The sequence below is a fragment of the Salvelinus alpinus genome, chromosome 30 (assembly GCF_045679555.1).
Source record: "Salvelinus alpinus chromosome 30, SLU_Salpinus.1, whole genome shotgun sequence".
Taxonomy (NCBI): domain Eukaryota; kingdom Metazoa; phylum Chordata; class Actinopteri; order Salmoniformes; family Salmonidae; genus Salvelinus; species Salvelinus alpinus.
This window is the reverse complement of record NC_092115.1, coordinates 9,438,178-9,464,008: the sequence shown is the minus strand read 5'-3', so window position 1 is coordinate 9,464,008 and position 25,831 is coordinate 9,438,178. Positions and strand designations below refer to the sequence as shown.

The 25,831-nt window shown below is 45.7% G+C and overlaps 2 protein-coding genes across 3 annotated transcripts; both read left to right on the top strand.

The window, feature by feature from the left end:
- Positions 1 to 1,169: 1,169 nt before the first annotated feature.
- Positions 1,170 to 10,687, top strand: LOC139560367 (zinc finger protein 723-like). The gene is made up of 2 exons (XM_071377069.1): positions 1,170 to 1,481; positions 7,658 to 10,687. Exons 1-2 carry the CDS (start codon positions 1,316 to 1,318, stop codon positions 8,974 to 8,976), a joined length of 1,485 nt encoding a protein of 494 aa, XP_071233170.1. The 5' UTR covers positions 1,170 to 1,315; the 3' UTR covers positions 8,977 to 10,687.
- Positions 10,688 to 10,946: 259 nt separating this feature from the next.
- On the top strand, positions 10,947 to 25,168 carry LOC139560366 (dnaJ homolog subfamily C member 1-like). Of its 2 annotated transcripts, none has more exons than XM_071377067.1 (12): positions 10,947 to 11,431; positions 12,540 to 12,641; positions 20,143 to 20,189; positions 20,597 to 20,762; positions 21,279 to 21,376; positions 21,657 to 21,750; positions 21,986 to 22,085; positions 22,606 to 22,778; positions 23,174 to 23,293; positions 23,469 to 23,517; positions 23,927 to 24,384; positions 24,692 to 25,168. In XM_071377067.1, exons 1-12 carry the CDS (start codon positions 11,276 to 11,278, stop codon positions 24,758 to 24,760), a joined length of 1,632 nt encoding a protein of 543 aa, XP_071233168.1. In that variant the 5' UTR covers positions 10,947 to 11,275; the 3' UTR covers positions 24,761 to 25,168. The 2 variants fall into 2 exon arrangements, with proteins under 2 accessions (XP_071233168.1, XP_071233169.1); XM_071377068.1 differs by having other exon boundaries at positions 11,024 to 11,431; positions 12,540 to 12,666.
- Positions 25,169 to 25,831: the final 663 nt, after the last annotated feature.

Genomic DNA, 25,831 nt, shown 5'->3' with positions numbered 1-25,831 from the left:
TTTCAAAATATCGCAACATCCCAGGGATACTTTTGTAAACAGGTAGAGCCCATTTTTATAAAATGCAAGTCCGTTAAGAACAAATTATTATTTACAAGATGGACTAACCCCAGACAATGCTGGGCCAATTGTGCGCCGCCCTATGAGACTGCCAATCATAGCCAGATGTGATACAGCCTGGATTTGAACCAGGGACTGTAGTGACAACTCTAGCACTGAAATGCATTGCCTTAGACTGCTGCGCCACTCGGGAGCCCTGCGTATTATGGGAAGGTTATTAAAAACAATCAAACTTGAGCACCAAGCTGTGGAAACCTGTGGATATTGTATTTGCTCATTACAAATATATTTTATTTAGAAAACTGCTTTTCACTTATGTTAAATACATGTGATATGAACGTGTTTTGAATGGTACTGCAAACACTCATAATTAATAAGGTGATACTGTTATTAATGCCTCGTGTTATACCCTTTGGAGTGAAAAGATGGCAGATTGTACTGAGAAAAACATTTTCAAATAATCCATCCTGTTTGTACTGAGAAAAACATTTTCAAATAATCCATCCTGTTTGAAACTAGGGACATAAATAAATAATAATAATAATAAACTGGCATGTTATAGCAGTGTGTAGAAGAGAGATCCCACAATGTGAGAAATTTGCAGTGGGGCACAGTTAGAGGGAGCGTAGAGTTGGGATAGAGAAGGCATCGTGTGTCAACTGGGGATCCGAAGTGCCCTGTGAGGAAGCGACAGGTTGAAATTGCGAGAGCTCGAGAGGGGCAGAAAGTTTCCTATGCTGAGGCAGTGAAGAGAGTTAAGGCAGTTAAGATAGCCAAAGGGTGAGTGATTCGCCTGGGAGCCCCCCAGTGAGTAGGCCTGAAGAGAGACATACAGGGAGGATACGTTTTAGTAAGGTTGAATTTCTTGCGTTTATAGGCATAACATCAACTTTACTGCACTGATGGAGCGGAAATCACAGAAGATAGCTTTGTTAGTTGCAGCAGCAGAAATATTTGGGCGTGAGAGATTGTAGTGCAGAACGTCTACAGGGAGTTTTGAGAAAAGGAATTTCAAAGTAGTTGGATGATTGGGTTAGGTGTTGGTGCAATTTAAGATTTTCCCCATTTTTGTGACCAAATACTTCATCCGCACTCCGACCAACGAAAGGCAGCACCGCATCTAATCTGCCGGAAAAATCACACAAAGAAGAAGACAAACACAGGATTGTGGGAAATTTCGCACCTTGCGAAATGTAGGCTACATGCACAATTTGAACGGAATATTACATATTTATCGACTTTCATTTCGATCAAAATGTCTAAACTACAGTTGTTCAATGCGTATCTGACTGAACGTTTAACAGCAGCTGCTACAGAGATATCAGTGGCAGTAGAGAGAACGATAACAGATTACCAGGAAGAGAACGAACGTCTGCGTCGATTACTTGATTTGTTAACCAAGTCAAAGTTTCACAGAGCAGGTCTGTATTGGATCAATGGGACAGCTAACTAAATGTGGTATCATAACATTTTAAATAAGGCACACTGCCTAGGTAAGCTAACGTTAGCTAGCTAGACCCAATGAGGCGTATTAACCCAGGATTGTTGATGCTATGAATTGGACAATGACGGGCTTTGAAGGGTCATGGCTAGAAGGGATCCAGGTTTTGTTGAAGGGTCACGGCTAGAAGGGTTACAGGTTTTGTTCAATTAACGTCAGATTTTCGTACCAGGTTAGGATAACTAACGTAGGGGGTTAGGATAATTGGGTTAAGGTTAGGGATAGGCAAAATGCAAAAAGAATAATTCAACGTTTGACCTTAATTTGTTAAAAGCTGGATCCCTTCTAGCTAGCCATGCTGCTGGCTAGAAGGCCGCCCCTGCTGTTATCCCAGAAGGAGCAGTTCTCGAATGAATGGAATTCTACAGTATATCAATAAAAATACATTACATGTATTTAAGTATTTATTTGTTGTAGTGGGGACAGTAACATTACTACTCAAAATAACTGTTTCAAAGAATAGGTTTTTATATATTTTTTAAAAAAATAACATTTTAATGTTCATTTTAATTAGGGCTCAGACACAACAATAGCATTTGCTGGCCGAGAGTACTTCGCACCTCTGAACGTAACTTGCGAACCGAGTGTATACTGATTTTACATGTAGAATCGTGTGAAAATGTCGGCAGTCAGACATCTACAGTCGGTGGTCCCTAAAACACAGCGCGCTGAACGATCCGCAGACGCCAGAATCACATTCGGTGCGATGTGTAATTGTTACTGGCCTTTAAAGGCGCCCACCAGAGGGCAATGCTCAAATCAAATTGTATTTGTCACATGCGCCGAATACAACAGGTGTTGTTGACCTTACAGTGAAATGCTTACTTACAATCCCTTAATTAACCAACAATGCATTTTTAAGAAAAATACAACCAAAAAAAGTAAGAAATTAAAAGTATCCAATAATTAAAGAGCAGCAGTAAAATAACAATAACGAAGCTATATACAGGGGGTACAGGCACAAGAGTCAATGTGCAGGGGAACGGGTTAGTCGAGGTAATTGAGGTAATATGTACATGTAGGTAGAGTTATTCAAGTGACTGCATAGATAATAACAGAGTAGCAGCAACAGTGTAAAGGGGGGGATGCAAATAGTATGGGGGTAACCATTTGATTGGAGTCTTATGGCTTGGGGGTAGAAGCTGTTTAGAAGCCTCTTGGACCTAGACTTGGTGCTCCGGTAGCGCTTGCCGTGCGGAAGCAGAGAGAACAGTCTGACTAGGGTGGCTGGAGTCTTTTCAGTGCCTTCCTCTGCCTGGTATAGAGGTCCTGAATGGCAGGAAGCTTGACCCCAGTGATGTACTGGGCTGTACGCACTACCCTCTATAGCGCCTTGTGGTCGGAGGCCGAGCAGTTGCTATACCAGGCAGTGATGCAACCCGTCAGGATGCTCTCGGTGGTGCAGCTGTAGAACCTTGGGGCAGCAGGTAGCCTAGTTGTTAGAGCATTGGGCCAGTAACCAAAATATTGCTAGATCAAATCCCTGAGCTGACAAGGTAAAAATCTGTTGTTCTGCTCCTGAACTAGGCAGTTATAACCCACTGTTCACCGGTAGGCCGTCATTGTAAATAATAATAATAATAATTTGTTCTTAACTGACTTGCCTAGTTAAATAAAGGTTAAATAAACCTGTTGTATTCAGCGCATGTGACAGATTTGATTTGAAATCATTATCTTCGACTTCGCCATCTATTGTTATCTCCAAAGTTTTAGCATCTTCCATAAGAGACATGCGTTTTTCTACATTGTAATGGACATGGTGCAACCTTTGGTAGGTAGGCTGCTGGCAGGCTTCGGCTGCGGTACAGCAAAGCCAAGTCAGCCCGATCTCATGGTTCTCACAGGGGAAGTGAAATGATAGGCTACAATGACTTTGCTCTTGATGCACGTCACAAATGACATGAAACAACAACCCTGAGTGCATCAGACACAACAAAATAGATAAGTTCCTTTAATTTTCTTTCACGGTACCTGTTCATTATAGGATAGACACCTTGTGGTTTGCTGCACTAATCAAAGCAGTGAAGCGTGTGAGTGAAGCAAGACTTTAATGATCAAAACCATTCATCTTGGGGCGACGGGTGGAGCAGGGTTGCAAAATGCAATCATATCACGCAATTATAGTATTTCTATAATGGTTGTGTGTGTGTGTGTACACACACACACACACACACACACACACACACAGAGAGTATACAAAACATTAAGAATACCTGCTCTTTCCATGACACAGACTGAGCAGGTAGAAGCTATGATTGGGGTTGCACATTGAGGAATATTCAGCGATGGAAACTTTCCATGGTAATTAAAGGGAATATATGGGAATTAACGGGAATATATGGGAATTAATATTAATACCATTTAAATGTAGATGTTTTTTTGCATTGGATATATTTACCATGTCATATGGAGACACAAACCTTTTACCTTATCATAAGTAGACAATTGCAAATTATTAAATCCTTCCAATAGAAATCCAAAAAACAATTTAGTTACGAATTGAACTTTAATTAAATAAGTTGACTCTTCACATGGGATGATTTCACTGAACAACAAAAGAAAGGGGAATATTGAATGATGCCCAATGATCCATCGCATCTCCCCAAAATGTTTTCAACGTACAGCTGTAAAATGATAGTCTAGAAACTAAAGCTTTGGTTGTCTTCCTCTCAGGCTTCCATGTCTTCTCTCTTGACCTCCTCAATGTCCACCTCTTGAACATCGGACTCTGAGGCCTCATCTTCACTGTCACTTTCCAACCTTGTTGAGGATGGCTTGTTGTCAGGCTCAAAAAGCCTCAAATTTGCCTGGGTGGCCACCAATTTTTTAACTCTTACATTGGTCAGCCTGTTGCGTGCTTTGGTGTGTGTGTTCCAGAACAAGGACCAGTTGCGCTCTGAGGTGGCTGATGTTGGTGGGATTTGGAGGATAATGGAGGCAACAGGTGAAAGAGCCTCAGATCCACAAATTCCCTTCCAGCAGGTGCCTGATGAGATATGTTGGCATGACTGCCATATTGCATCTCCATCCCAAAGCCCTTGCTTGGAAGTGTACTTAGCCAGACTGCCAAGAACCTTGCCCTCATCCATGCCTTGTTGATCTCTGCACCAGACAGGATGCCCTGCCAGCATACTTGGGGTCCAACATGTACGCTGCGGTGTGTATGGGCTTCAGGCAGAAGTCTTCACACTTTTTGATGTATTTCAGAACTGCAGTTCCCTCTGATTGGAGCAATAGTGAAGTGGGCAGGGCAGTACATATTTCTTCTCTTACATCTGCAAGCAGAGTCTGAACATCAGACAGGATGGCATTGTCTCCCTCAATCCGTGCAATGGCTACTACAATAGGTTTCAGGCTGCTTACCACTCTCTCCTAAAATACATCATCCAGGAGGATCCTCTTGATGGGGCTGTCCATATCGGCAGACTGTGATATGGCCATTTCTTGGAGAAACTCCTTCCCCTCCAGGAGACTGTCAAACATGACAACACCACCCCAACGGGTGTTGCTGGGCAGCTTCAATATGGTGCTCTTATTCTTCTCACTTTGCTTGGTGAGGTAGATCGCTGCTATAACTTGATGACCCTTCACATACCTAACCATTTCCTTGGCTCTCTTGTAGAGTGTATCCATTGTTTTCAGTGCCACGATGTCCTTGAGGAGCAGATTCAATGCATGAGCAGCACAGCCAATGGTTGTGATGTGAGGGTAGGACTCCTCCACTTTAGACCGAGCAGCCTTCATGTTCGCAGCATTGTCTGTCACCAGTGCAAATACCTTCTGTGGTCCAAGGTCACTGATGACTGCCTTCAGCTCATCTGCAATGTAGAGACCGGTGTGTCTGTTGTCCCTTGTGTCTGTGCTCTTGTAGAATACTGGTTGAGGGGTGGAGATGATGTAGTTAATTATTCCTTGCCCACGAACATTCGACCACCCATCAGAGATGATTGCAATACAGTTCGCTTTCTCTATGATTTGCTTGACCTTCACTTGAACTCTGTTGAACTCTGCATATAGCAAATTAGTAAATAAAGCATGTCTGGTTGGAGGGGTGTATGCTGGGCAAAGAACATTCAGAAATCTCTTCCAATACACATTGCCTGTGAGCATCAGAGGTGAACCAGTTGCATACACAGCTCGAGCAAGACCTTCATCAGCATTTCTCTGACTACGTTCCTCCATTGAGTCAAAAACACATCTGATTCCAGGAGGACCATGAGCTGTTGCTATTGATAAGGTGTCTGATTCATCCTTTACACCTCGAATAGAAGTAGAGGGTCTTATGTCAGAGGTTGCTTGTTGTGAGCGCTGAGGGAACTTTATGCACTTGGCCAGATGATTCTGAATCTTTGTTGCATTCTTCACATATGATTTGTCACAGTATTTGCAAATGTACACAGCTTTTCCTTCTACATTAGCTGCAGTGAAATGTCTACACACGTCAGATAGTGCCCGTGGCATTTTCCTGTAAAGATTAGGAAAAAAATACAATTCCATGTACAGATAAATAGTTAAGCAGTTAGATTAAACAACTCATTTTGTAAGAAATGTTTTAAAATGAAACAAGCAAGCTAAAACCCACATGGTAGCAAAAACTAACTAGCAGAAATTGTTAACAAGTTAGAAATGATTTAAACACACTTTGCTGTAGGCTACTATTTACTAGTTAACAAAAAAATCATGTATGTTATATAAAATATATACACCCCACCCAGTATTGTAATCAAAACTTACCAGAAAGCATCTAGTCCTTGCCTCAGACAGTGTAGAAGTGTGGGCTCAATAGCATCTCATTAGTCTGCAAGATCTTAAGAATCAGCTGCACATTTGGTGGAAGAATGCACTGCACATGCAGACGGTTGCACATGCAGACGGTTCGAATTCCAATTCGGTTGCAATTCCAATTCGAATTGGGGATAGTTTAACCAAAATATGCCACAAGACCAAGAATTGCTTTATTCCACAAAAAAAGGTTCACTGTTATAAATTCCCCAAATTCCCGGGCTTATCTTCCCATGGAAAAATTCTGGAAATTTACCGGAAAGTTTACAAACCTTTGCAACCTTAGCTATGATCTCTTATTGATGTCACCTGTTAAATTCACTTCAATCAGTGTATATGAAGTGGAGGAGACGGGTTAAAGAAGGATTTTTAAGCCTTGAGACATGGATTGTGTATGTGTGCCATTCAGAGGGTGAATGGGCAAGACAACAAAATGTAAGTGCCTCTTGAACGGGGTATGTAGTAGTAGGTGTCAGGCGCACTGGTTTGAGTGTGTCACGAACTGCAACACTGCTGAGTTTTTCAAACAGTTTCCTGTGTGTATCAAGAATAGTCGTCGCCCCCCCCCCCCCACCAAAGGACATCCAGCCAACTTGGCACTACTGTGGGAAGCATTGGCCGTGGGCCAGCATCCCTGTAGAACGCTTTCGACACCTTGTAGAGTCCATGCCCATATTAAATAAACAATGCCATGCTGATGGGTGGTAACATTAAAATAAAACCCAGTCCTGAACAGAAACGTCGACTGAAAAGTATTAGCGCGTCATATGATAAGGGAAACACCACATTGTCACACAAAAAATATATAATCCCCACTTGGATTTCCCACTTCAAACCCAGCTATATCATACTTTGACTAAAACAATGACTTATTGACTTCAATCTTTGTGCAACGTCATGGGGTAAGCTCTGGGGATCATCTTTCAGTGGGGGGAAAAAAAGTTAATTTCTGCTCTTGTGGTACCTTAATATAATTGTAATGTATGCATTAAGGTGTCTAGTAGAATACACCTGTCAAAAAAAGAAGGTAGACATTAATAAATGCATTTCAATAGCTTCCCCAAAAACCTTTTTTTACAATGGAGTACCTAACATATTATTAATGTATGCATTCAGTACTGCTAAATGAAATGGCTGCGAAATGATGGCTGTCAGGTTAATACATAGCATTGGCTACACAACTAGCTAGCCTACAGCTAGCTACAGACTGTAGTGGTGGCACTAGTACATTTCTTCTGCAGGGCATAAGGGAACTGGATGATATACTTATTATATTTAAAAAAATATAATATTTCCCGTCTGTTTTCTTTTCAGACACCCAGCAACTCACTCTCCTTGTATCTGAAGAGGAGGAACAATGTGAGCAGGAGTGGAGCCCAAGTCTGGGGCAAGAGGACCCAGAGCCCACACACGTTAAAGAGGAACACGAGGAGTTCAGGACCAGTCAGGAGGAAGAGCAGCTTCAAGGGCTGGAGTCTGACACCAAAGACTCACTTTTCACACAGGCAGGAGTGAATGTTGACTGCAATGATCAGGGCCCACCGCAGCTCTCACATCTTTACCAAACTCAAACTGTGGAGAACAAGGAGAAGCACTCTATAGCCACCAACACAATTGAAGAGATCAAAACAGAACCTAATGGACAGGACTATGGAGTACCAGAACCAACTGGTGACTCTCATCTCCTCTCTGCAGTAAATCCTGGTTGTTCTGCAGCTCAGAGTGAAGCCAATGACAATGGGATGGAAAGTGAAGAAGAACTGCCAGGATCTACACTGCTCGAATCAACTAGAACATGGCTAAAACAAGGACAAAGCTCCCATACCAGTACTGATGACAAGACAGCCAAACAGTTGCCTCAATTTAAATCCCCCAGTCAAAGAAATTCTGTTCCTTTTTCTTGCAAGGTGTGTGGAGAGACTTTTGTTTTCATGGGCCATTTCGTCCATCATGTGCGAGAAACACACACAAAGAATCAAGACTACATGTGTGGTGTGTGTGGAGAAGACTTTGAGTCCACAGAATGTATGATCGATCACCTGCAAACACACACTACAGAAATATATTATTGTGATGTTTGTAGCAAACGCTTCTCCTTTGAGTCTCATCTGAAACAACACATGTTGGTTCACACTGGGGAGAGGCAATACCAATGCAAAGAATGTGGCAAATGCTTCATTCATAGTGGACAGCTGAATACACATATGAAGATTCACACACGGGAGAAAATGTATCAGTGTAAAGAATGTGAAAAATGTTTCCCCAGTAAGCATAACCTGGACAGACATATGGTGATTCACATATATTCTAATCTGAAAATGCATAAGACTCGCACAGGAGAGAAACGATATCAATGCAAAGAATGTGGGAAATGCTTCCTTCATAAGGGACACCTGAATACCCATTTAAGAATTCACACAGGAGAGAAACCATACCAATGCAACGAATGTGAGAAATGTTTTGGCCGGAAGGAAAACCTAACCGCACATATGAGGGTTCACACAGGGGAGAAACCATACAAGTGCCCAGTGTGTGGGAAATGCTATAGCACTGCACAAGTTTTAAAATTGCATCAACTTCAAAGTCACTATCTAGGTTTCCATCCAATTGGTGATGGATTTTCATGCGAATAGTCCATATAGAAAGAATATGGCCATTTTATCACCAGAGGTGTGTTTCCAACAAACTGAATTTTTAGCAGATAAAATGCTGTGCGTGATGTAGTTAACTTAAGCGCAAAAGTACTTTTATGTTTTCATATACCAAATAAATGTTTCCATTGCATTTTCAACTCTACGGATGGTTTTGTCACAAACTGTTGCGATAAATGGTATTACTTGCCCAATCTGGTTTTGGCACATGCTCTATAAACAACAGTCTGCTGATAAAGTGGACGATGTAGGTTATATGATGAGATATGGATAAAATCAATATCCTTTTTTGATTGTTATAATTGGCAGCTATCAAGTCACCAGCATCATTGGACATTTGCATGAAACTCATCACCGTGCACTTAACCACCATAACTTATTCCATCTGCCAATAAACTGCATGCTTTTCCATGTGGCGGTAGTAGGCTACAACATCATTGTGTGACTCGGAAGTTTAATGAGACATGGTGGTTTTTCCACCGCAATTGTTGCATGATCTATTTAATCGACCCAAAAAATAATAATATCCCACCTTGTCTAGCGTGTTTAGTTGACATTAGAAAGTTTTTCAAAAGGCCTGTCGTGACTTTTTTTTATTACATCAGGTCATTGTTCTGTAGATCACTTCATTATTCCTTTTTGTTTACAAAGCTCTACTGTACGAGTTTCTGACTTACCCAACTTTTCTGTTAAAATATAAAAACATGAGAAACCAAACCTGTTCACAAGGTTGGTTAACTCTTGAGGTTTCTTCGGGTCTCCACCGAACTAGGTGAATCCGCTTTTAGTTATGAAGCACCTCGTTGCTGGAACCAACTACAAAATACTATTACAATAGGATGTTCTGGTGCCACTCGGGCAATTCAAAATATTGATTAGTGACTGTCTTATTGAGGAATGTAATGTTTTTTTTTTCTTGAATATTTGTGTTGTACTGTATTTTACTGGTTTTATATTGTATTTGATTTGTATTATAAATTGTATATGCAGGGCTCCTTTTGGAAAGAGACCCTTGTCTCAATGGTGACTCCCTGCTTAAATAAAGGTAAATAAGATTAATCTGCATGAAATGGTTGGATGAAACCCGGTTACTGTGAGGAATGTTCACGTTAGTATGTAGTAGGACTACACATACTAGTGCCTTTTTGAGTAGTGCTTTAATCCCAAATGGTGACAATCAAAAACCACCATACTTTCCCGGCCTTGTGGTTGGAAGTATTTTCTTTGGTGGTGCTAAGCACATACAATCTAAAATCTAAACATGATATAGTCTGAATGTGGGGGGGGGGTACTTCATTTATTAATTTGTGTTGCTTTATAGCAAAAAGTGACCTGCCCAAATGTTACGTCATGGTCCCTTCTTTAGCTTGGAGGCTGCTGAGGCGGCTCATAGTAATGGTTGGAACGGAGCGGATGGAATGGCATCAAACACATGAATGTATTTGATACCATTCCACTGATTCCGCTTCATCCATTACCATGAGCCCATCCTCCCCAATTAAGGTGCCACCAACCTCCTGTGTCGGAGTGTTTTTCAATCAGAAGGAATGAATGGCCTTTTCCAAATGAACACATCAGAAATGTGTTGATTCCTGTATATTTCATTTTTCCATGACGACCTACTCAAGGTTTACTCCAAAGTAGATATTTTAAGGAGATCCAAATAAAATAAAATACATTAAACTTGTCATTACTTAAATGTCCCTCTGTTTTCCATAAACCTTCAAGATCCAGTATAACAGAATCACAGAAGTTCATATTCCAAAATGTAGTTTGTTGAAGTGTTGCCTTTCTCTAGGGTTGCAAACTTCCTGGTTATTTAACAAAGTTCCACGATTTTCTTTCAGATACTATGTTAATTAACGCGTGTATTTGGATATATCGAATGTTTGGGGAATTTGTAATTATTACTTTTTTTTAAAGTATATGAGCTCTAGTAGACAGACCACATGGTTCCTGAGAAAATAGCCTATTCTAAAAACATCTAATCAACAAAGTAATTTCACTGGGTTCAAATCGGGGACACGCTGGATTGAAATCGGAATCGGAGGGATATCATGTGCATCAATTGGTGCTTTTATGTTGAAGGCAAAAACTCTACAAACCGGTGTGACACGTGTGGAAACAGGAAGAGGTGACCAACACAGGATTGTGGGAAATGTGGCAAATCTTTAGCGCAAGCAGCCTGTTGTAAGGGTGGTAGCCGCGCTAGGTGTATATCAGCAGGATTTAAAAAAAAATCGCGGTACAATATTGCCGCCAACATTATCAAAGCCTGATAATGACCTCAGCTTCATGGAGCCTCTCGTTTATTGCTGCCGTCAGTATTCTTATTGCCTGCCCAAGACCCTCTCATTCCTGGGATTCAGACATTGAGCTCTACGATCTAGTGGAGGAAATTCAACAAAACTTTTACGAATTCCTGTCTGTTGAGCAGGTAAGTCATAACTAGTTGTTGTTTTTTTACCTGTAAACGTTTACTAACTAGCATTTTATTTTTAAAGTCCTAAATAGAGATCTGTTCCCATGAGGCCTGTTTTTTTTTTTTTTTAACTAGCTAGCGAACTAGCTACGTGTAACTAGACTACCGGGAGACGAGCAAACCATGACGTGTCACGTTGCTTCCCCTTATTTTGTATCATAACCCCTGATGGAAGTTAAGGTAGGTAGTTAAATACCGTTAGCTAGTTGTTCATCTTGCAAGGAACACTTGCTGGGACACTGTTGCTTCACCAGCCAAAGTTTACTGGTCTGGGGCAAGCTTTTGCTCCAGCCCTGTTTTAACACATACGATTTTTACTCATCTGATTCAGCTACGCATCAGGACCTTGATCAGCTGAATGAGGTGTGTTGAAACAGGGCTGGAACAAAAGCCTGCATGCCCGTCAGCTCTCCAGGAGGAGGGTTGGCCACCATATGGACAAACTTAGTACAGGATAGTGTTGAATAAAGTGTCGTCCTGCAATGGAGTCATCTGAGTGCCATGTCTTTGTAGGACTCAGTTAGCACTGGAGGTGATTACTGTCCTCTGGATAGGATGAAGAAGCGTAGGCCCCCGGTAACCTTGGGGTGGTTACTGTCCTCTGGATAGAATGGGGAAGCATAGGCCCCCGGTAACCTTGGGGTGATTACTGTCCTCTGGATAGGATGGGGAAGCGTAGGCCCCCGGTAACCTTGGGGTGGTTACTGTCCTCTGGATAGGATGGGAAAGCGTAGGCCCCCGGTAACCTTGGGGTGGTTATTGTCCTCTGGATAGGATGGGGAAGCGTAGGCCCCCGGTAACCTTGGGGTGGTTACTGTCCTCTGGATAGGATGGGGAAGCGTAGGCCCCCGGTAACCTTGGGGTGGTTACTGTCCTCTGGATAGGATGGGGAAGCGTAGGCCATGTCAGGTAGAATGAGAGCGTACAGACTGATTTAGTGCCGTAGACTAGTTATTATGTTTGTAATAAACCATGTGTGATATATCACCACACACAATACTCTCTGAAATGTGTCATATACATGTCGTTTTCCTTCTCACCTCTCTCTCTCTCCTGAGTGCAGGATGCCTCGTCGACGGACATCAGAAAGGCCTATCGCAGGCTGTCGCTCACGCTGCATCCTGACAAGAACAAAGATGCAAATGCTGAAACCCAATTCAGACAGGTCAGCTCACTCACAATTCAGACAGGTCAGCCCACTCACAATTCAGACAGGTCAGCCCACTCACTTAACATTTCGTTTATTATGGATCCCCGTTAGTTCCTGCCAAAGCAGCAGCAGCTACTTTTCTTGGGGTCCTGCAAAATAAAGGCAGTTTATACCATTTTAAAACATTACAATACATTCACAGATTTCACAACACACTGTGTGCCCTCAGGCCCCTACTCCACCACTACCACATGTCTACATGACTAAATCCATGTGTATGGATAGTGCGTGTATGTGTCTGCCAATGTTTGTGCTGCTTCACAACTCTGTTCCATAAGGTGTTTTTTAATCAGTTTTTTTTAAATCAAAATTTTACTGCGTCAGTTACTTGATGTGGAATACAGTTCCATGTTGTCATGGCTCTATGTAGTACTGTGTGCCTCCCATAGTCTGTTTTGGACTTGGGGACTGTGACCTCTTGTGGCATGTCTTGTGGGGTATGCATGGGTGTCAGAGCTGTGTGCCAGTAGTTTAGACAGACAGCAAGGTGCATTCAACATGTCAATACCTCTCATAAATAAAAGTAGTTTTGAAGTCAATCTCTCCTCCACTTTCAGCCAGGAGAGATTGACATGCATATTATTAATATTAGCTCTCTGTATATCCAAGGGCCAGCCGTGCTGCCCTGTTCTGAGCTAATTGGAATTTTTCGAAGTCCTTTTTTGTGGCACCTGACCACGCGACTGAACAGTAGTCAAGGTGCGACAAAACTAGGGCATGTAGGACCTGCCTTGTTGATAGTGTTGTTAAGAAGGCAGAGCATCGCTTTATTGTAAACAGACTTCTCCCCATCTTAGCTACTACTGCATCAATATGTTTTGACCATGACAGTTTACAATCTAGTGTTACTCCAAGCAGTTTAGTCATCTCAACTTGTTTAACACTCCCTACCTACTCCCTGTGGGGTTTAACACTCCCTACCTACTCCCCGTGGGGTTTAACACTCCCTACCTACTCCCCGTGGGGTTTAACACTCCCTACCTACTCCCCGTGGGGTTTAACACTCCCTACCTACTCCCCAGGCGGTTTAACACTCCCTACCTACTCCCCGCGGGGTTTAACACTCCCTACCTGCTCCCCGCGGGGTTTAACACTCCCTACCTGCTTCCCGTGGGGTTTAACACTCCCTACCTACTCCCCGTGGGGTTTAACACTCCCTACCTACTCCCCGTGGGGTTTAACACTCCCTACCTACTCCCCGCGGGGTTTAACACTCCCTACCTGCTCCCCGCGGGGTTTAACACTCCCTACCTGCTTCCCGTGGGGTTTAACACTCCCTACCTGCTCCCCGTGGGGTTTAACACTCGCTACCTGCTCCCCAGGCGGTTTAACACTCCCTACCTACTCCCCGTGGGGTTTAACACTCCCTACCTACTCCCTGTGGGGTTTAACACTCCCTACCTGCTCCCCGTGGGGTTTAACACTCCCTACCTACTCCCCGTGGGGTTTAACACTCCCTACCTACTCCCCGTGGGGTTTAACACTCCCTACCTACTCCCCGTGGGGTTTAACACTCCCTACCTGCTCCCCGTGGGGTTTAACACTCCCTACCTGCTCCCCGTGGGGTTTAACACTCCCTACCTGCTCCCCGTGGGGTTTAACACTCCCTACCTACTCCCTGTGGGGTTTAACACTCCCTACCTACTCCCCAGGCGGTTTAACACTCCCTACCTACTCCCCGTGGGGTTTAACACTCCCTACCTACTCCCCGTGGGGTTTAACACTCCCTACCTACTCCCCGTGGGGTTTAACACTCCCTACCTGCTCCCCGTGGGGTTTAACACTCCCTACCTGCTCCCCGTGGGGTTTAACACTCCCTACCTGCTCCCCGTGGGGTTTAACACTCCCTACCTGCTCCCCGTGGGGTTTAACACTCCCTACCTGCTCCCCGTGGGGTTTAACACTCCCTACCTGCTCCCCGTGGGGTTTAACACTCCCTACCTACTCCCCGTGGGGTTTAACACTCCCTACCTACTCCCCGTGGGGTTTAACACTCCCTACCTACTCCCCGTGGGGTTTAACACTCCCTACCTACTCCCCGTGGGGTTTAACACTCCCTACCTACTCCCCGTGGGGTTTAACACTCCCTACCTGCTTCCCGTGGGGTTTAACACTCCCTACCTGCTCCCCGTGGGGTTTAACACTCGCTACCTGCTCCCCAGGCGGTTTAACACTCCCTACCTACTCCCCGTGGGGTTTAACACTCCCTACCTACTCCCTGTGGGGTTTAACACTCCCTACCTGCTCCCCGTGGGGTTTAATACTCCCTACCTACTCCCCGTGGGGTTTAACACTCCCTACCTACTCCCCGTGGGGTTTAACACTCCCTACCTACTCCCCGTGGGGTTTAACACTCCCTACCTGCTCCCCGTGGGGTTTAACACTCCCTACCTACTCCCCGTGGGGTTTAACACTCCCTACCTACTCCCCGTGGGGTTTAACACTCCCTACCTACTCCCCGTGGGGTTTAACACTCCCTACCTACTCCCCGTGGGGTTTAACACTCCCTACCTACTCCCCGTGGGGTTTAACACTCCCTACCTACTCCCCGTGGGGTTTAACACTCCCTACCTACTCCCCGTGGGGTTTAACACTCCCTACCTGCTCCCCGTGGGGTTTAACACTCCCTACCTGCTCCCCGTGGGGTTTAACACTCGCTACCTGCTCCCCGTGGGGTTTAACACTCCCTACCTGCTCCCCGTGGGGTTTAACACTCCCTACCTACTCCCCGTGGGGTTTAACACTCCCTACCTACTCCCCGTGGGGTTTAACACTCCCTACCTACTCCCCGTGGGGTTTAACACTCCCTACCTACTCCCCGTGGGGTTTAACACTCCCTACCTACTCCCCGTGGGGTTTAACACTCCCTACCTACTCCCCGTGGGGTTTAACACTCCCTACCTACTCCCCGTGGGGTTTAACACTCCCTACCTACTCCCCGTGGGGTTTAACACTCCCTACCTACTCCCCGTGGGGTTTAACACTCCCTACCTGCTCCCCGTGGGGTTTAACACTCCCTACCTGCTTCCCGTGGGGTTTAACACTCCCTACCTACTCCCCGTGGGGTTTAACACTCCCTACCTGCTCCCCGTGGGGTTTAACACTCCCTACCTACTCCCCGTGGGGTTTAACACTCCCTACCTACTCCCCGTGGGGTTTAACACTCCCTACCTACTCCCCGTGGGTTAACACTCCCTACCTGCTCCCTGTGGGGTTTAACACTCCCTACCTACTCCCCGTGGGGTTTAACACTCCCTACCTACTCCCCGTGGGGTTTAACACTCCCTACCTACTCCCCGTGGGGTTTAACACTCCCTACCTACTCCCCGTGGGGTTTAACACTCCCTACCTACTCCCCGTGGGGTTTAACACTCCCTACCTGCTCCCCGTGGGGTTTAACACTCCCTACCTGCTCCCCGTGGGGTTTAACACTCGCCTACCTGCTCCCCGTGGGGTTTAACACTCCCTACCTACTCCCCGTGGGGTTTAACACTCCCTACCTACTCCCCGTGGGGTTTAACACTCCCTACCTACTCCCCGTGGGGTTTAACACTCCCTACCTACTCCCCGTGGGGTTTAACACTCCCTACCTACTCCCCGTGGGGTTTAACACTCCCTACCTACTCCCCGTGGGGTTTAACACTCCCTACCTACTCCCCGTGGGGTTTAACACTCCCTACCTACTCCCCGTGGGGTTTAACACTCCCTACCTACTCCCCGTGGGGTTTAACACTCCCTACCTACTCCCCGTGGGGTTTAACACTCCCTACCTGCTCCCCGTGGGGTTTAACACTCCCTACCTGCTCCCCGTGGGGTTTAACACTCCCTACCTGCTCCCCGTGGGGTTTAACACTCCCTACCTGCTCCCCGTGGGGTTTAACACTCCCTACCTGCTCCCCGTGGGGTTTAACACTCCCTACCTGCTCCCCGTGGGGTTTAACACTCCCTACCTACTCCCCGTGGGGTTTAACACTCCCTACCTACTCCCCGTGGGGTTTAACACTCCCTACCTACTCCCCGTGGGGTTTAACACTCCCTACCTACTCCCCGTGGGGTTTAACACTCCCTACCTACTCCCCGTGGGGTTTAACACTCCCTACCTGCTTCCCGTGGGGTTTAACACTCCCTACCTGCTCCCCGTGGGGTTTAACACTCGCTACCTGCTCCCCAGGCGGTTTAACACTCCCTACCTACTCCCCGTGGGGTTTAACACTCCCTACCTACTCCCTGTGGGGTTTAACACTCCCTACCTGCTCCCCGTGGGGTTTAATACTCCCTACCTACTCCCCGTGGGGTTTAACACTCCCTACCTACTCCCCGTGGGGTTTAACACTCCCTACCTACTCCCCGTGGGGTTTAACACTCCCTACCTGCTCCCCGTGGGGTTTAACACTCCCTACCTACTCCCCGTGGGGTTTAACACTCCCTACCTACTCCCCGTGGGGTTTAACACTCCCTACCTACTCCCCGTGGGGTTTAACACTCCCTACCTACTCCCCGTGGGGTTTAACACTCCCTACCTACTCCCCGTGGGGTTTAACACTCCCTACCTACTCCCCGTGGGGTTTAACACTCCCTACCTGCTCCCCGTGGGGTTTAACACTCCCTACCTGCTCCCCGTGGGGTTTAACACTCGCTACCTGCTCCCCGTGGGGTTTAACACTCCCTACCTACTCCCCGTGGGGTTTAACACTCCCTACCTACTCCCCGTGGGGTTTAACACTCCCTACCTACTCCCCGTGGGGTTTAACACTCCCTACCTACTCCCCGTGGGGTTTAACACTCCCTACCTACTCCCCGTGGGGTTTAACACTCCCTACCTACTCCCCGTGGGGTTTAACACTCCCTACCTACTCCCTGTGGGGTTTAACACTCCCTACCTACTCCCCGTGGGGTTTAACACTCCCTACCTACTCCCCGTGGGGTTTAACACTCCCTACCTACTCCCCGTGGGGTTTAACACTCCCTACCTACTCCCCAGGCGGTTTAACACTCCCTACCTACTCCCCGCGGGGTTTAACACTCCCTACCTGCTCCCCGCGGGGTTTAACACTCCCTACCTGCTTCCCGTGGGGTTTAACACTCCCTACCTACTCCCCGCGGGGTTTAACACTCCCTACCTGCTCCCCGCGGGGTTTAACACTCCCTACCTGCTTCCCGTGGGGTTTAACACTCCCTACCTGCTCCCCGTGGGGTTTAACACTCGCTACCTGCTCCCCAGGCGGTTTAACACTCCCTACCTACTCCCCGTGGGGTTTAACACTCCCTACCTACTCCCTGTGGGGTTTAACACTCCCTACCTGCTCCCTGTGGGGTTTAACACTCCCTACCTACTCCCCGTGGGGTTTAACACTCCCTACCTACTCCCCGTGGGGTTTAACACTCCCTACCTACTCCCCGTGGGGTTTAACACTCCCTACCTACTCCCCGTGGGGTTTAACACTCCCTACCTGCTCCCCGTGGGGTTTAACACTCCCTACCTACTCCCCGTGGGGTTTAACACTCCCTACCTACTCCCCGTGGGGTTTAACACTCCCTACCTACTCCCCGTGGGGTTTAACACTCCCTACCTACTCCCCGTGGGGTTTAACACTCCCTACCTACTCCCCGTGGGGTTTAACACTCCCTACCTACTCCCCGTGGGGTTTAACACTCCTTACCTACTCCCCGTGGGGTTTAACACTCCCTACCTACTCCCCGCGGGGTTTAACACTCCCTACCTGCTCCCCGCGGGGTTTAACACTCCCTACCTGCTTCCCGTGGGGTTTAACACTCCCTACCTGCTCCCCGTGGGGTTTAACACTCCCTACCTGCTCCCCGTGGGGTTTAACACTCGCTACCTGCTCCCCAGGCGGTTTAACACTCCCTACCTACTCCCCGTGGGGTTTAACACTCCCTACCTACTCCCTGTGGGGTTTAACACTCCCTACCTGCTCCCCGTGGGGTTTAATACTCCCTACCTACTCCCCGTGGGGTTTAACACTCCCTACCTACTCCCCGTGGGGTTTAACACTCCCTACCTACTCCCCGTGGGGTTTAACACTCCCTACCTGCTCCCCGTGGGGTTTAACACTCCCTACCTACTCCCCGTGGGGTTTAACACTCCCTACCTACTCCCCGTGGGGTTTAACACTCCCTACCTACTCCCCGTGGGGTTTAACACTCCCTACCTACTCCCCAGGCGGTTTAACACTCCCTACCTACTCCCCGTGGGGTTTAACACTCCCTACCTACTCCCCGTGGGGTTTAACACTCCCTACCTGCTCCCCGTGGGGTTTAACACTCCCTACCTGCTCCCCGTGGGGTTTAACACTCGCTACCTGCTCCCCGTGGGGTTTAACACTCGCTACCTGCTCCCCGTGGGGTTTAACACTCCCTACCTACTCCCCGTGGGGTTTAACACTCCCTACCTACTCCCCGTGGGGTTTAACACTCCCTACCTACTCCCCGTGGGGTTTAACACTCCCTACCTACTCCCCGTGGGGTTTAACACTCCCTACCTACTCCCCGTGGGGTTTAACACTCCCTACCTACTCCCCGTGGGGTTTAACACTCCCTACCTGCTCCCCGTGGGGTTTAACACTCCCTACCTGCTCCCCGTGGGGTTTAACACTCCCTACCTGCTCCCCGTGGGGTTTAACACTCCCTACCTGCTCCCCGTGGGGTTTAACACTCCCTACCTGCTCCCCGTGGGGTTTAACACTCCCTACCTGCTCCCCGTGGGGTTTAACACTCCCTACCTACTCCCCGTGGGGTTTAACACTCCCTACCTACTCCCCGTGGGGTTTAACACTCCCTACCTGCTCCCCGTGGGGTTTAACACTCCCTACCTGCTCCCCGTGGGGTTTAACACTCCCTACCTGCTCCCCGTGGGGTTTAACACTCCCTACCTGCTCCCCGTGGGGTTTAACACTCCCTACCTGCTCCCCGTGGGGTTTAACACTCCCTACCTGCTCCCCGTGGGGTTTAACACTCCCTACCTGCTCCCCGTGGGGTTTAACACTCCCTACCTACTCCCCGTGGGGTTTAACACTCCCTACCTACTCCCCGTGGGGTTTAACACTCCCTACCTACTCCCCGTGGGGTTTAACACTCCCTACCTACTCCCCGTGGGGTTTAACACTCCCTACCTACTCCCCGTGGGGTTTAACACTCCCTACCTACTCCCCGTGGGGTTTAACACTACCTGTGTTTTTTTTTATTTTTAAGCCCAACTTCGTCTTGTTTGATCTCCATCTTCCAAGTAGTCTATGGACACCTTACAGAGAAATTCCAGCAACAAATAGAAAAGTTAACGTTTAAGTGGAACGCTGTTTATACGCAGTGTTTTGTGGCAGTAAAAAGTAGTTTGTGAGGTATAGTCATTTTCATACACTGCAATCTAACTGATTAGTTGGAAGTGTTGATTGCCTTTTCTGTCTATTGCCTCACTGATCTTTTTTTTTCTCTCCCATAGTTGGTGGGCATCTATGAAGTACTGAAAGATGAAGAGAGGAGACAGAGGTCAGCCCCCCCCCCCCAACCTTCTCTCACTACTTTCTTCAGCAAGTGGGAGGAGTCTGTCACATTCACAATTTCATATACAATTTTGTGGAGCGAACTTTACAGTATTCTGTCATCATTAGGTATATTATATTCTCACCATGTTATTCCCCAGTGTATTAATTGAGTATGTATTTCCTATGTTACCCATCACATCAGTGGGACAAAAATGAGGAAAGCACTTAAAAAAACGAATACCATTTTCACACTGCCGGGCTAAGCCAAGCTGTTCTGCTGCTTATCACTGCTAGAAAAAAAATTAGTTACCGTGTGGTTTGGGTCGGCACGGTAGTGTGAACCACCCCTTAAAATTTGCCATCTGGAAAATCCTCAAACCACCCTTTCGTTTTGGTTCCTCTCAACTACAGGTACAATGATGTTCTGGTCAACGGGCTACCGGACTGGAGGCAGCCAGTGTTTTACTACAGGCGAGTGAGGAAGATGAGCAATGGGGAGCTGGGCTTCCTGCTCTTCCTCATCCTGACCGTGTGCCACTATGTAGTCATCTGGTCCGTCTACCTGGAGAAGCAGCTGGTGAGGGGACCGTGCATGACCTTTCACCCTTCTGTTTTTTTTAAACTGCTAAACTGTAATCCAAGTTTGCTGTAATCTGTTACACAGCTTCAATTCTATTAACTTTGTTTCCCCCCCCAATGGGCAGTTATTGCTGTGCTGAAAAAAATGGGGTTAAAAAGCTTTTTTCTGTGTTTGGAAAGTATAAATACACCGGTGCAATTTAAGACCGGGTTTCTCAGCCTCGGCGTATTCAGGATTTTATAATAACCAATTACTCCCATTTAACAATGCTCAATTAAGTAGTCCAAAAAGGTAATTTATTGAATTATTCAAACTGAATATGTAAGAGATGTCACATTTCTCCCTCTGTCATATAATAAATGTAAGTGATTTGCAGTAAAATGTTTCCCCTTGAACCAAGTAGATTATGCAAATAAAACTTTTATTTTTATTTTTTGTGTGAGCAAAATGGAGCCCATAGACTTCTAATAACCTGCTTGACCTCTTCATTCCACACGGTGCTTCTCCTACTAGGACGAACTTCTGAGCAAGAAGAAAAAAGAGAAGAAGAAAAAAATGAGTATCAAGAGTGCTGAAGAATCGCGTTTTGTCGGACAGGAAAAAATAGAGAGGTGAGTGTCACAAGGCGTTCCTAATTTCACAAGTAAATATCATATTGAATAATAATACAGCACTGCTTTTTATTTTTTTGCTGTGAAAGAGAACGGCACCATGCCTAACTTCTCAAGCAGTGGAACTGTATATTGTATAACATTTGAAGTGCTCGTTGCATGTGAAAATGTCATGGAAAACACATTGGAATATTGCTCCTTTGTTTAGCATGTAGTGTGTAGCCTATTCATGTGTGTTGTATGTACACTTCAGCATGGTCACATGTCCTTTTCCTTTCAGGTCACATGACAAACCTCATTGGCAGGATATCCTGCCACTCAAGCTGAGCACCTGGCTGTATCTCTCTGTCAAGTCCCTCCCCCATGTCATACAGGTAGTCCTCCAACTAATTAACCCGAACGGAATTCTCTTACCTTCAGTCTAGGAACAGCCCTTAGCCATGGTATATTGACCAACATATACAGAGCCTAGTGAAAGTATTCCCTCTCATTGCACAGTTTCTCTCACTGTATTGGTGTACAATTATTTATTTTTTTAAATGGCAATTGATAAGATCCTATCAACATCCTCAGCGAGCGACAATTTATCTTTCATTTTGTCTGTTACAGGACGCCAAACAGTATTACGAAGATTATAAGGAGATGAAGATCAGAGAGAAAGAGGAAGTGGAAGCCATGGCACTGGCAGAACAGGAAGCTACTACAATAAGTAAGGACTTGTAGAAGATTGAAGTAGACAACTTAATTATCTGCCTAATTATGACTGATTGTTCACTTTTGCCTGGTCTTTATTTAAAAGTAAGATTTATTTTATTAACCTGCCTGGATAAATAAAGGTTAATGGGATCAAACAAGAAAATAGGACATCATAATACATTTTATTTGTAGAGCAAAATCGTTTTTCTGAAATAATTCAGTAACTGGGTTTGAATGTAAAAAAAAAAAATGTATTTAACCTTTAACTAGGCAAGTCAGTTAAGAACAAATTCTTATTTACAATGACTGCCTACACCGGCCAAACCCGGACGACGCTGGGCCAATGATACGCCGCCTTATGGGACTCCCAATCACGGCCGGTTGTAATACAGCCTGGATTCGAACCAGGGTGTCTGTAGTGACACCTCACGCACCGAGGTGCAGTATCTTCGACCGCTGTGCCTCTCAGGAGCATCAGTTGTCCCCAGCCGTGTACCGTGCTCTTGTCTTATCACATTCCTCACTTCCCACAGAAGAGAAACGATCCAAAGTGAAGAAGCCGAAGTTTGAGTTCCCCGTTTATGTGCCTTCCCTTACGGTCGCAGACAGCGCAAACTCACTGGCGTACGACCAGGGAATGTCTATCGAGGAGATCGAAAACCAGCTGGACGACTGGCTCGAGGATAAGAAGTCTCAGAAGAAAAAGGTGGGTCCACAATATTTTCCCTCTGTGGAAAGGTTTGTTCCCATGACATTAGTAAAGCTCTGGTCTTTTAATTCAGCCAAATATTGGATTATAAAGTTCATGTTTTATTTGCCATTTGTAGGTATAGTTGGACAGTTACCAGAGTTTGATCTGTCTAATAGATCCTATTCTAGGATCAAGTAAGGTAAATTGCATGAATCTGAGGCAACAAGCGACATGGAATAGATTTTGGATGGTCATTATAGCGTTATGTTCACCAAAATACCTAAAATTCACGCTTTTTTTCCCCAACAGGGATTTGCGTAAAACCTGGGAATTTTGGGAACGTTTCTGGAATTTTGCAGCCTTAAGCCAAAATGGCCTGGTCTTTGATCTAATGTTATTTGTTTCCTCAGGCTCCGGAGTGGTCAGAAGAGGACATCACTCTTCTGACAAGGAGTATGGCCAAGTTCCCTGGGGGAACACCTGGACGCTGGGAGAAAATCGCCCACGAACTAGGAAGATCGGTGACCGATGTGAGTATACATTGGGAATGGGTGGTGCATGGAAAACTCTAGACTTAAATGGAGGGAATGTGAATGTTTTGTCAGTCTTAGAAAAATATATAGCAAAATTAACATTTTGTGTTTAGAAATTTAGGAGAATAGTAGCTTGTCAAAGAAAAATTCCAAATCTTGTGATCCTTTGCAGGTTACTGCAAAAGTCAAACAAGTTAAAGATGGTCAAACCAACACATCAGGTAAGTCAGTTTCTTTTCACTTTAACGCTTTTGACCTTTGCAGTAACCTGCGAAGGACCACTTTATTGTTCAGTTTTTGCCTTATCATGCACGGCACATTTTTTTTATTTCTTCTACAATCATGCAATGTAACGAGATAAGAGATATAAAGAGAGAGATATAAATGTAACGTATACAGCTGAATCCATGATATTACTCCCAATACTGAAGCATTTGTATTATAGATGTCCATGAGGAGACGAGGGTATGATGTTCGGGAATATAGCCGTTCCAGTTTAAACTGGTTCTGAAATGAGTGCTGACAACTGCACTATTTCGTTTTTGTTGCGTTTAGAAAAATGTCCCCTTTTTTTTATTGAATACTTTATTCATCAGCATCTTAACTTGTACCTCTTTCTCTCTGATGCAGGGCTGGTGAAGCTCTCGGAGCTCAAGGCCCAGGGCAGCAGCGCTCTCCCAGGAAAGGGCTCCAAAGCTGGGGCCGGAGCCGTACCTGACAGCCTCATGACCCAGCGTGAAGACCCCCAGCCTCCGGCAGCAGCCACGGCAGAGGGGACAGAACACAGCGGCGGAGGGGATGAAGAAGAGGGCATCCAATCAGGTGGTGTCAGGAGGAGAGGTAAAAAGATTGGGGGTGATGCCAAGGGACACAGACAGAGGGACTTTGACTCAGCTGCAGCCGAGGACAGCGGGGAGGAGCAGAGTCCTCCCCCCTCTTCAGTCCCACAACCGTCCAAGGAGAAGGCGACTGATGACGTCTGGACCCAGAACCAGCAGAAGCTTCTGGAGCTGGCCCTACAGCAGTACCCGCGAGGCACCACGGAACGCTGGGACTGGATTGCCAAGGTGGTCCCGGGGAAGAGAAAGGTGAGAGATTACCCCCCACAATGCAACATTGCACGAGTGTGTCAAAATGTTTGGCCCGACCCCAGTTTAAGTCGTGTGTACAGTTTGCCTAATCTATATTGTCTGTGGTAATTGACATGATCTGTCAGCTTTTTTGTACACTTATTTATAATTGAAATACTTTCCTGAAACCTGAAGCAATTTCGATGAGTGTTAGATGTAGGTAGGTAGAATAATATGGAAATAACCTAACTTAAATTGTCATGAATAGCTGAGATGATAAACATGATTTAATTTTGGATGGTGATGGACCTATACTGTTTTTCAGGAGGAGTGTATGATCCGTTACAAACTTTTGGCTGAGCTGGTGCTGAAAAGGAAACAGGCCAAGAGCTGACTCCCCCCAGAGACCGCCATCTTGAAATCAGTTTTCTTTTGGATCCCCCACAATGCAACATTGCAGGGTGTGTCAAAACGTTTGGCAGACCCCAGTTTTAAGTAATGCGTACACAGTTTATTGCCTAATCTAGCCCCTTTTCCTGGCTACCCTTCAATGTGATCTAAAAGGATGGAAGAAGAGGACCTGGGAGAAGGGACTAGGGCCTATGGTCTCATGTCTGTCATGTGCCTTAGCTCCGCCCAAAGCATGCCATCCAGCCTCCTCTCTATGGACTGCCATGTGAGGAGTGTTCAGCGCACCAACAAAACAAATATCAATACTTTTTTTTACTGTGTCATTTTAAATCACACATGTACTGGAATATAACTTGTTTGAGATAAGGAAATAAATGGTTTTATTTATTTACATGGATCCATTGATATGCACTGCTTGAAATTTCAATTTGACCCCCAAAAATATATAAATAAACTAGCGGTCAAACAGCGAAATGGTTCCAATTGTTTTTCCAACATAAGTGTTCCTAAAAATTCCCTATGTTGGAAAATTTAAGGGCTGTGTAGGCTTATCCTGGCATGACGTTTTGATAACCATGTAATTCTAAGACAAGACAGTGGTTTTTATCAATATATTCAGCTTTATTTGAAAATGCTACTCAGCATCAAAGTAGACATCATGTAAGACTACAAATCTCTGCTAGCTCCTGCACCTCATCTCTAGCTGACACATTTGCTAACACGTATTGTGTCAATTTAAAACTTGCCCAAGATAGTTCACAGAATTGTCAATTTTTTAAAAAGAAATGTAGCCAATTTATTTATTACTAAATTTAGTTACCGTTGCAAGAACTAGAGATATTTACCCTTTTCCTCGATGCGGCAGTCTTGTCCAGGTCATCATGGCATTTGTATTTATTTGCGATAGCCATATTAGCGTTTCATTTTGGGGGGAGGGGGGGTAAATACAGGCGAATATATTAAGTCACCTTGTCCGAGATAGATTTACAGTTATCAAAACGTCACGCCAGGGTAAGCCTACACAAAACACAGCCCTTTATTTTAAGTGTTAGTC

What these genes read in the sequence shown, in the direction of transcription:
- LOC139560367 (XM_071377069.1), top strand. Translation starts at nt 1,316, where the DNA reads ATGTCTAAACTACAGTTGTTCAATGCGTATCTGACTGAACGTTTAACA. An exon ending in GTCAAAGTTTCACAGAGCAG is followed by an intron (nt 1,482 to 7,657) that starts GTCTGTATTGGA and finishes TTTTCTTTTCAG; the next exon opens with ACACCCAGCAACTCACTCTC.
- LOC139560366 (XM_071377067.1), top strand. Translation starts at nt 11,276, where the DNA reads ATGACCTCAGCTTCATGGAGCCTCTCGTTTATTGCTGCCGTCAGTATT. An exon ending in AATTCCTGTCTGTTGAGCAG is followed by an intron (nt 11,432 to 12,539) that starts GTAAGTCATAAC and finishes TCCTGAGTGCAG; the next exon opens with GATGCCTCGTCGACGGACAT. An exon ending in TCTACCTGGAGAAGCAGCTG is followed by an intron (nt 20,763 to 21,278) that starts GTGAGGGGACCG and finishes TTCTCCTACTAG; the next exon opens with GACGAACTTCTGAGCAAGAA.